We start from the raw sequence: 11,420 nt of genomic DNA, 5'->3' as shown, positions 1-11,420 counted from the left end.
TACTTGGTACTTTTTAATGTATAAGGGTTAAAAGAACAATTGAATGGTGTTTGTTTAAGCCTGCAGATAAAGATCATGTTACCACAAAAACAAGAAACCCTAAATTACTTAGCAAAAGGAAGTTTTTAGTATCATCTTAAAATAGTGAAAGTTGATATGCAGAGTCTATATTACAGGAGACCTGAACATTATTTACTTGTACTGTAAAAAAGCTCTCTAAGCTTTTTCATGGTTTTAGTTCATGCTTTAGAGTATCATACAGTATAATAAATATGCTCAATCCACAATATTTATTCCTTTTGCTCTAAATGGTAGCTATGATTGTCACATAGAGAAAGTTAATGGAATACCTATAAGTTTTTATATTTTGATAATAGTTGCATCATCTTTTTGTGATTGGTATGATAAACATTCAGGATACATTGTGCTTTCAAATTAAACGCTTTACATAATATTCTAGAATGTAAACTGAAAACACTCCACATAGGGATTTGATAGGTGAAAAATGTGATTCATACTTTCTCTAAATTCACACTATCCATTCCTTTAATATTAGCTCTAATTTGAAGAGAAAAATTATTCTGGACAGCTTTATCTTAATACTTTATTAAATACTTTCTGATAAGTGAAAAAAAGCCCATGAAAATGTCAACATATTCATTTGTATAAATTTTCTTGAGACTTTAAAATTGTCAGTTTTACCCATTTAGTATGCATTGCATAAAAAGGGATTCAGATTTTTAGATTTTGTAAACTATGAGTAAAATTATGAAATACTACAGATAGGTCACATAGGTACTGGACCATTTTACAAACAGACTGTCCCACTCATCCTCTTAGGCAAGTATTTATTGACTGATTAGAAAATGTTGGTCATTAAAAAAAAAAAAAAGAAAAAGAAGAGAAAATCTTGGCCTTTGCACTAATTAGTAAAAGTGCCTCTCAAAATTTCTACTCTTTAAGAACTTTTAGAGAAGTGAATAATATTTAGAAGGAAGGCTTGAACCCTATTTGTAGAGTGTAAAGCTTAATGTTTATCAATGAACATATTTGTATGTATATACCTGCTGATTTTAAATCTTATAAATTATATTGAACTCTCAGTATACTGTATTTTGTGAATTTTTTATAGATATATAGGAATAGGTACTAAATTTCAAATGTGCTTAACCATCATTTGTCCATACTAACATGCTTAAATTTATGAGTTCCCTTACCATGCTATTTACATGATTAATTTTAGTATTGTATCTTCAGTATGGATTTTAAGTACTCAAATAAATGTAGTTTATCCTGTCTAATGAATCTGGCTTTTGGTGGGGGCAGTGTTGGGAGTCAAACCCAAGGCTTTGAGCAAGGCAGGCAAACATTCTCTTCCCTGAGCTATGTCCCCGGTCCATGATTTGGGCTTTGAATTCTAGTTCTTCTAGTATTATCGCTGCCATTTTTATTTTCTTTTTGTTCAGATTTACCAGATATACATGTTTATCTTTCTATTATTAACCTTTTGGCACTATTTTGTTTTGGATTTAACTCTTGATCAAAATATGGTTAAAACCATCTTTATAGGCCGGGGAGATGGCTCAGTAGAATAAGCGCTTGCCTGGCAAGCACAAGGGCCTGAGTTCAATCCTTGGTTCTGAAAAAAAAAAAGAGCAGAAAAAAGCCCCCCAAAACCATCTTTATAAAAAGATTTCTTTTATAGATGTATTATCATAAGGGATACATTTGTTCTAGGATTGTGATTTTGTTTTAGACTTTCTAATTTGTGAAATTCCTTTTGGCTTGATTTCGCTAGCACTTTTATCTTGTGAGGGGATTTGCAATAATGGAATTCTATGCACAGTTCTACTAGCTATTGCCTCTCACATGCATACTTCAAATAATTAAGAACAAAAAAGTCCAGAAAAGAAAATTTAAAAATCCTGATATTTTCTTCTATTTCTCTCTTTTCTACACAAGACAAATGTGGAATCATTTTCTACACAAGACAAAATAGAATCATTTTCAGATAGGCATTTTAATTTATGACCTTCACTTCTGACATTATTTCTTTCACTGCTTTTACCCTTTGCTTTCAATTCTGGAAGGTTTACCCTTGCATCATGTATTTAATTTGTTTTTAATAATTCTAGCTCTTCACTGTGTGTCATTTAATATTTTTAATTTTATGGAAAAAGCCCACAAAATGAGAATAGCAATAATTAACATATTATATATTATTATCTTCAAAGTAGTTATTCAGAGTATGAGACATATACCAAAAAGATTCTTGCAAAGAAGAAAGATAATAACACAAAAGTTTTTCAATAAACTAAAATAAACTAGTAGTATGAATGAAACAAGTTAGCATATATATTAAAATCGTTCTGAAACAACAGATAGGTCCTTTGGAGAAGTATTTGAACTTCTCCCTGTTTCCCATTCATCTCTCTTCTATGATGCTCTTTAAGTGTAGCTATATATTTTGTGTTTCTTGTAAAAGTGAAACCATATGATATTTCAACTTATGTGTCTAACTTATTTCATGTACTCTTGGTACATTTCTAGGCTCCTTTTCCTTCATTTTGCTCTTCTTTTGTGTCTCTAGCCTTTCAATTCTAAATCTATTCTCCTCTTACAATTTCGTACTAATGTTTCAAAGAGGTTGGCTGGATTGCTGAGCATTTTTTGAGGAGATTGAGAATAGCAATAATTAACATATTACATATTATTATCTTCAAAGTAGTTACTCAGAGTATGAGGCATATACCAAAAAGATTCTTACAAAGAAGAAAGATAATAACGCAAAATTTTCTTTTCAATGAATGAAAATAAACTAGTAGTATGAATGAAACTTGAGGTTCTCAAGTTTCCCTGTGAATCATTAACAAAACAAAACAAAACCTAAAAAAAAACCCTCTACAGAATCATTTTTTAAGCTTATTTCTCAGGAGAAATCATCTTTTCCCTTAGTTTCTAACTTTTCTTTGCAGGTCCCTGAAATTTTGAGTTTTAGTGACTCTTAAGGGAAAACAGTAAGGACTGATTGCTAATTAAGGTGCCACTGCTAATAACCTGGGTGAACAGATTATGGTTTATATCAATGTCCATTTGGCTGTGGGCAATGGATTTAGTCTGGAAGAGCCAATTCCTGAGTCTGACTTAGATTAGTCTATGACGTCACTTAGGTTGACTTGCTGCTTGGTCCGATGTTAAGACTAAGCTGGAGAATCAGAAAAAAGTGCAGTCTGTTTTTGAACAGTGTACACTTGAAAGCACACATTTAATCCAATAAGCTTTCTACATTTTAGCCCTTTCTCAAAAGCTTTTGTTAGGTGACTAACATCCCAGGGAGATCCGCTCTCCTCTCCATTGTTTTTTATGCTGAGCATTCCAGTCTTTCAACAGACACAAAGAGGCTGATGGGGGTAGAGAGGTGAGAGAGAATACATAACTCAGCTATGGATGATTCAGAAAGTAAGCTTTTGCTCAGTTGGGGGAGTGGCACTTGACTTTCTGGTCAGTACAGTAGACAGTGAGAGGACCCCAAGTGTGCTTCCCTTTCCATCTTTCTCTGTGGCCATCTATAGCGTTAGATGGAGGAACACAAAGTCTGCAAGGTAAAAATGTTCCTCAGCAAATCTTCACTGATTGTGTGACCTTCAGATGTAGCTTTCTTTATTGCTATAGCGCTGTCTCTACTTTCTGTGTTTTATATCATGACTGCAATTTAAGTGGGAAGCTGGGAGTAGTCATATGCAGCCACCATAGTCTGCCAACTGTCTAAATTGTAAGTGTACATTTCATTAAAATCTGAAGTTCTCATAAGAAAAGGCCATAGGGAGGGAGAGACGGAAACTGAGGAACGAAGTAGGACGAGATCTGGGCATAAAGCACATGCAAGTGTCAGCTTCCATAAGGAGAATCTTTCCTTTCTTTACCATGCTGAGGGAAAGTATATGAAGAAACACGTCGAAGTTTATATGTCTTTCTCTCTATGTGCTCAACGTTGCTTAATATTTTCATTAATATTGATATAATTAAACCCAGAACCTACACAGATTTCGTACTATCAAAAATATGACTAGCAATTCTCAGATACCAAAAACACAGCAGTAAGTCCCTTAAAGACCGTATGAACAGTACTGAAGCTTGCAACCAGTGATTTGGTTCAGAGATCTTCAGCTAGCAGTGTAGGCCAAGATTTCCTTTAACACATTTTAAAACCTGACACTTAGAATTCGTGCCAGTGAGACCCAGGCATTTCTAAAAAGCAATACATACTTCAATCCTATAAGGATGGCTATTATCAAAAAGAGAAGAATGAGTGGACAGGGTTGGAAACAAATCAGAACTCCTGTGCAGAGTTGGTGGAAATCTAGAATCATGCAGCTGCTAGGTGAAACAGTATGAAAGTTCCACAAAAATTAAAATTAGACTTTCCATATGACCCAGTCATTCTTTTTCTGGAAAGAAAGTAACTAGAGCTACAATCAGGGACTTAGACAGCTATGTGGGCACCCATGTTCATAACAGCATTATTCACAACACAAAGGATGAAGGATAAAAGCAACCCAAGTGTCCGCTGATGGGCAGACAGGAACCATCACTTAGCTTTTGAAGAGAAGGAACCTCTGATGCATGCAACAGCAAAAATGAACCTTAAGGATGTCATGTTGGGTGGAATGAGTCAGAAGAAAATGCTGCATGAGTCCATGGTTACGAGGTACCTGGAATAATCAAATTCATACAGACAAAAGGTAGAACGGTGGCTGCCAAGGGCTGGCTGAGGTTGGGGGTGGAGGTATTGAGGAATTAAATGTTTAATGGGTACAGAATTTCAGCTCTGCAAGTTAAAAAGTTCTGGAGATGGATGGTTGTGATGGATGGGTAACAATGAGACACACTTAAGGACTCTGTACTAATTATACACTTAAAATAACTAAAATAGTAAATTTTTACAATTAAAAATGGTTAAGATGATTATTTTTGTCATATATATATATATATATATATATATATTTGGTACAGGGTCTTGCTATGCAGCTCAGACTCATAGTGATCTTCTTGTCTCAGTCTGTCCAGTTCTGGGATTACAGGCATGTGCCACCAGGTCAAGTTTTGGTGGCTGGCACAGCGTGCCTGGGATTCTGGGGTCGGTATGGCATGTGGTACTGGGGATCAAACCTGGTTCCTTGTGCTTGCCAGGCAGGTGCCTAGTCCGCTGAGGTATCTCCCCAGCCATGATATTTACATTTTGCCATAACAAAAAGTATCCAAACCAAGAGAGCTCTATGTGCACAGCTGGAGCACATGCCTCCTCAGTTTAGAAGCACTATTCTAGTCAAAAGGGACAGAGAAGCCTGGTATGGTCACACATGCATGTAAGCCCAGTACTCTGGGAGGCTGAAGCAGGAGGATCTCAAGTTTAAGCCTAGCCTTGGCATTTTAGTGACTTAATGAGAGACTGTCTCAAAATAAAAAGTGAAAAAAGGGCTGGGGAGAGCTCAGTGCTAAGCCCTTGGGTCCAATCCCCAGCACGACAGCAAACAAACATAATGAAAACAAATACCTTAAGTAAGTAGTTATTTGTTTCTAAAGATGCCCAAATACCTAGCTTGTTTGATCATGTGGTAAAAAATCAGTAGAATAAACAGTGTTTGTTTTCCTTATTACTAAGTAGCCTGCAACAGGCTCAGCAACAAACAATGCCTGGCAGGTCACGCTTCTCTAAACTTCTATCTGATGAAAAAAAATTTTACCTAAAATGATGTTTTAGAAAACATGTAGCATTTGAAGAGGGCCAAAGTAAGAAAAATTAAAATTAATGGAGAATAATTTTAAAAACCATATATAAATTCTAGTATAATTTGTTTGGAAAGTACTTCTCCCACAAAGCCCTCTAAAAATGCCTTAAAAAGTTTTCCACATATGACAATTAAAGTTCTTGGATATAATTTCCAGATCCTACTTAATATCAGGCAGAATTTTAATGTGAATTTATTGAAAACTAAGTTTTTTCAACATATATTTTATAGGTAAAAGACATTCATAAGATCAGTGGTCCTAGTTTCCATCAACGAAGAACAGATAAAATCCTAGAGAATGGGTTTGTATGCCCAAAAACTCATTTGGAAATGCATGTGTTTGATATTCTTTCAGGAAAATCTGAAAGCAGATTAAATACTTGAGCTGACCCTAAACAACTGCAAATTAAAAGTAATAACTTAGCTTTAGAGTGCACCATATAAGACTTGGTTTGAGGCAGGCACAATGGAACATGGCTGTAATCCCAGCTCTGTAGGAGGCAGAGGCAGGAGGGTCACAAGTTCAAGCCCAGCGGGGGCAACCTTGTTAACTTAGTGAGATCCTGTATCAAAATTAAAAAGAAAGAAAGAAAGAAAAAAAGAAAGAAAGAAAGAAAGAAAGAAAGAAAGAAAGAAAGAAAGAAAGAAAGGGTTGGCATGTCTGCAGCTCAGTGTGAAGACCCTGGGTTCAATTCTCAATATCAAAAAACAAAAATAAAAAACTTGTGTTGCAACTTAAAAAGACTGTCAACTCCAGCGTTTTGATGGAGTGTCAGATGAGAACAGTGGCAGAAATAAGGTCAGGGTGCTTGCTAGATGGAAGCATCTGACTACAGATGCGGAACAAGCTCTGAAGAGCAGATGAGCTGACAAAAGCCTAGTTATGGGGATGGAGTTCAGGAAGCACATTATTTAGGATTTTGGTAAAGTACAGACAAACAAAGGTTCTAGATCTACACAAGCTATATGTGGAATCCAGGAATTCAAATGTTGAAGTCTGATGGGCTGGACGACCAGGGAGCTTGCAGGTAGTACAGGAGAGCTGGGAGTAGCAGCATGGGGAAAATTAGGAGGTGGGCAGGACAAGCCCCAGTCCTAGTGGAAACCAAACCCAGAAACCAACACCCAGGTTTGCAGACTTCGACTCAGACAAATGTGCACAGCACCAGCAACAGATACCAGCCAGGCTGGGTGCCCGGCAGGAGCGCTCAGAGACCACAGGTGAATATCAAGAGCCAGCTGATTTAATACCAGTCTCATCAGCCGAGGTGGGGGCTTCTGTGTCTGGTTCCAGCATAGACTATGAAAGAGACCAGGATATGGACGTCCCCGAGTGCAGGTGCTGTTCTGCTGCAGTCTCACTGAGGGCTTGGTGCAACTGTCCTAACCTTTCATTTCCCTAATTATTTCAATGGGCAGGTTCATCCTCCTGAGCATAATGCAGAACAATGACACCTACTGTTTGACCAACTGTAACTGCAATAACCCTGACACGAGATGGTGGCAGGTGCTGATTTGTAGTTACTAGTATTTCCTTCCTTTAAAAAGAAGACAAATGTTTCTCTGTTCAGTGAGGTTAGGCTAGAGAACTACTGCAATTGGAAAAGAAAGAGTTGTCATTGCGAAGATGTTTGACTTAGAAACAAGTATAAGTGCTTGTCTATAGCAGCCCCAGATTTTACAAAAAAGATTGAAAGACAATGGAACTATACAGTAGAACAACATGTGATGCAGCCACGAGTGTTGGAAGAGATATCAAGTTAAAGAAACTGAAAATCTACAAAGTGGAATAAAGTAACAATCTAAATGGCCTCTTGGGTCCTTGTTTCTTTGTCCCACTTTCCTCTCTCGGGCCATGACAAAGACCAGTGATCTCCATAGTGAGCTGCTCTCATGTCTACCTCGACCCTGGGCACTGACTGGCTCTGTCTCCACTGCAGAGGCTGGATCCTTGTGTGATCTCCCTTTATGGATCTAGTCTCCTTGCTTTGAGGCTTTCAGCCTGCTTTGCCCTTATCTTCTATGTGTCTGGCTTCCCCAAAGATTGCCCATTCCCAGCTTGGTAGTCACTGGGTTCTGCTGGGCCACTTCATGCTGACCTTCCAGAATTAACTACCCACATCAGTACCCACTACAGAGTGGATGTCCCTCTTATCTCTTCTGCCTGCTGCTGAGGGATAGATCTGTCTGCTGAGTACCTATCTCAGCAGAAGTGTCTCATTCTTGATCAGACCTTTCCTCCTTTTGTGTAAAACCTGATCACACAACACTATCAAAATACAATATATAGGGGCCAGCAAGATATCTCAGAGAACTAAAGTGCCTGCTTAGGCAAGTGCAGGAACCACAGTTGGATCTCAGCATCATGTGCTGCACCAGCCCCAACCCCAGGGCAGGCTGAGTTGGCCAGAGGCTGGGCATACTGGTGCCTGCCTATATTCCCAGCACTGGGGAGACTAAAAACAGGAGGATCACTATGAGTCCAAGCTCTGTGGTGAGACCCTGTAACACACACACACACACACACACACACACACACTCACAATGTATAATACCCAGGGTTCTTAGGACAGACAGTTTACAACTATCAGATTTTCCTCCCTAAAAACACATACTATTATTATTTTTTAAAAATTTTTATTTATGTATGTGTGTGTGTGTGTGTGACCCGCTCAGCCCACCAGGGGGCGGGGCGGGCTGGCGTGTGGTGCTGGGGGATTGAACCACGGTCCCTGTGCTTTGCTAAGCTTGTTCTAAGTAGGTGCTTTAGACCACTGAGCCATCTCACCAGCCCCGCATACCATTATTTTTCAAGTTAAAAGAATCAATGTATTTTTTTAAAGCCATAGTAATAAATCACTAAGGAATTTACAAATCTTGAAATAGCTCCCTCTCTGATCATTGCATCAAAACATTTAAATGATAAAGTGAGAGGGGAAGAAAAGAAAGCTAAGGGAACATATGTAAATGCATTAAATTGTTTATGCATTCATTGTTCTGACTAGATAGAGTACAAAAGATGTGCATTAATTTAATTATATATTTTTCTTTTGCTTAAGTAATATGTGCTAGATTTACACAAAACAATTATACCTGCTCCAGCTATGAAAATAATTGAGAGAAAAAGTGGCCCAAGTTTTACCAGTAGATTCTATTTCATGTCAAGTGGGTAATAATGTAAGTGGGGAGGGGGAGGGGCACCAAGATGTTGAAATGCTCAGTAGCAGAGAAGGAGCCTGTCTGAGTTTTGCTGTCCAGACACTGGAAGATAGCAACGTGAGAAAAACAATAGGGAGAGAAGTGGGTCCCCTGGACCCAGGAAGGAACTGTGGCAGGAACTGAAGCCCATAGAGAGTGAAGAGAGAAACTTCAACAAAGGAGGAGATAGCTGGCTGTGCCTTCTCTCTGAGATGGGACTCACCTCACAAGAAGAGTGGTTTAAACCTGCAGACACACAGTGACTGCCCAGAGGCCTCCACAAAGAGTTGCAGCAGTGGAGGGGAGTAGTGGACGTGAAGTGCTGCACTAGCTTGGTCATCCCGCATGAGAGAACAACTGGCCAGGAGCTATCTTAGTGATGGGCCAGCGGAGCTCAGGACTCAACGTGGCTTCTGGCTCCATCTAGCAGCTTCCAGCTGAGACCAGGACTGTTTAAGGTCCTGATGGCTGCAGGCCGAATGAGTCTGGTCTTGGCCAGAAGGTGTAGGATTGCTGAGATTGTCTACTACCCTGCCAAAAATTTACTGCTGGCTTGCTGGGAGGAACAAACATGGATCTGGATTCTATGACCAAACATTGTCTACTAGTGACAACACAGGCAAACCTGGAAGTAGGCTTTTCTTTTCCAACCCTATTTTGTCATTGTTGTTTAAGTTGTGTTGCTTTTGTTGATTTTTTTCCTCCTTCATTGTTTGACTTGTTTTTATATGATAACTGTGAATATGGTTTCTAGCTTCTCTGTGATTGTTGTTCTGTTCTTTTCTTTTTATTTCTTCCTTCTTCTTTCATTCTCTCCAGTTTTCCGTATCAGTTTCCCAACGTTAGTGTGATCTCCCTTTGTCCTCCAGTGTTATTTCTAATCTCTTCCTCTTCTACCTATTTTCTCCCTAACCCCTGAGGGTAAAATTGACATATAAAGGACTTTAATGTTGCATATAATTTTCTAGTCTGTTTTAGATTTTCTTATATAACCACAAATCTAGTTCAGATGATTGAAAATGGTTAAAGGTGGCAAATTAATGTTTCCTCAGTTTGTGATTATTACTACTGTAATTGCTGTACTACTTTAGAAAAAGTGATATAACTGCTCTAGACAGCTATTCTTCCTGATATTTCAAGACTAAGACTGACTAAGGATCATAGAAAATACTGTGACACAGTGCCAAAGAATCAGAGGCTGGGACAAACAGAAACCTCTCATCCCCAACAAATTGAAGAAGTAGGATCTTACAACAGACTCAAAACCCAAAAGCCATTTACATCTGGAAGATACCTTGGAAAACTAGTCATTTCTTATGGGTTCTAAATAATAGCAATAAAGCAACCCACCATACACAATTTACAAGCATCACTCTAGGAATTAAACTAAAGAAAAATAAAATAAAATGAAAAGACACTCGAACAAGATGCAATCCCAGACATCCAGCTCACCAAGGGCAAACCCGGGAGGCATTGACATGAGACAATGTGAAAGCCATTCATCCTGCATCTCTGAAGTAGTAATAATAAAGCAACTGAATTAGACACTAGAAAAAAAATCAAATCAGAAATAATGTCTCTGATAACTGATTTCTCAGATGATGTCCGCAATAAAAAATCCTGCTTAGTGACTGTAGAGTAGATACAGACAAAAAACTAAAGAAGCTTAAGAAAATGATAGCATTCATGAATACTCAGCATAGGAAAGAAATGAAACCCAGAAGGTAGCCTCAGGCAGATATCCAGAAAAAGAAAAATTCTGCTGAAAGTATCCAAAGCAGATTAAGTCAACGTGAGGACAGAATCTCAGATACAGAAGATAGGCTGTGGTTAACAATCATGAAAAGAAAGATTCTGTTAAAATGGCAAGGAACCATGAGAAATCAATCCAGCAGATGCTAAATGAAGCAAAGAAGAATAACTTAAGACTGACTGCAGTCAAAGAAAAAGGAGATAGCACAAATGATATTAAAAAAATTGTTCATAGACACTATGGCAAAAAACTTCCCTGGGCCTACCATGCTGGTCCTGCCTCCAGGATGCACTGAGATGGTGCCTGAGACTGGGCATGATGGCACATGCCCGCAATCCCAGCACTTGGGAGGCTGAAAAACAGGAAGGATCAGTACGAGACTGATCTGTATATTGAGAACCTGTAGACTCTGTACTAAACACGTAAAAGAAAAACAAAGACAAAAAACCAAAAAACTTCTCTGGTAAGGAAAAAGAATTTGACATCACAGATCAGTGAGGCAAACAGAACTCCAATGAGCCACAAAAAAACCCCCCAAACCAAAAACAAATAAACAAATAAACAAAAACTTCAGCCACGCATGTCATAATCAAGATTCTACAAATTCAAAAGGAGAATAGAATCTTAAAAGTTATTAGGGAAAAGACACAAATTACCTACAAAGGAAAGTCTTTCAGAAT

The 11,420-nt window shown here is 38.2% G+C and overlaps 1 protein-coding gene across 5 annotated transcripts in view; it reads right to left on the bottom strand.

Annotated features, from left to right (window-relative positions):
• The window catches only part of Fam13a (family with sequence similarity 13 member A), a 315,685-nt gene that overhangs the window by 68,604 nt on the left and 235,661 nt on the right, over positions 1-11,420 (bottom strand). The window contains exon 2 of one of the 5 annotated variants that reach the window (XM_023706822.1): positions 4,644-4,712. The exons of the other annotated variants lie outside the window; for them this stretch is intronic. Within the exon in view, the coding sequence (XP_023562590.1) occupies positions 4,644-4,657 (14 nt within the window). The 5' untranslated portion in view covers positions 4,658-4,712. The remainder of the gene's footprint in view (positions 1-4,643; positions 4,713-11,420) is intronic. 5 annotated transcript variants of the gene reach the window in all.

The sequence above is a fragment of the Octodon degus genome, unplaced genomic scaffold, assembly GCF_000260255.1.
Source record: "Octodon degus isolate 3935 unplaced genomic scaffold, OctDeg1.0 scaffold00272, whole genome shotgun sequence".
Lineage (NCBI taxonomy): Eukaryota > Metazoa > Chordata > Mammalia > Rodentia > Octodontidae > Octodon > Octodon degus.
This window is presented reverse-complemented; position numbering and strand designations above follow the sequence as displayed.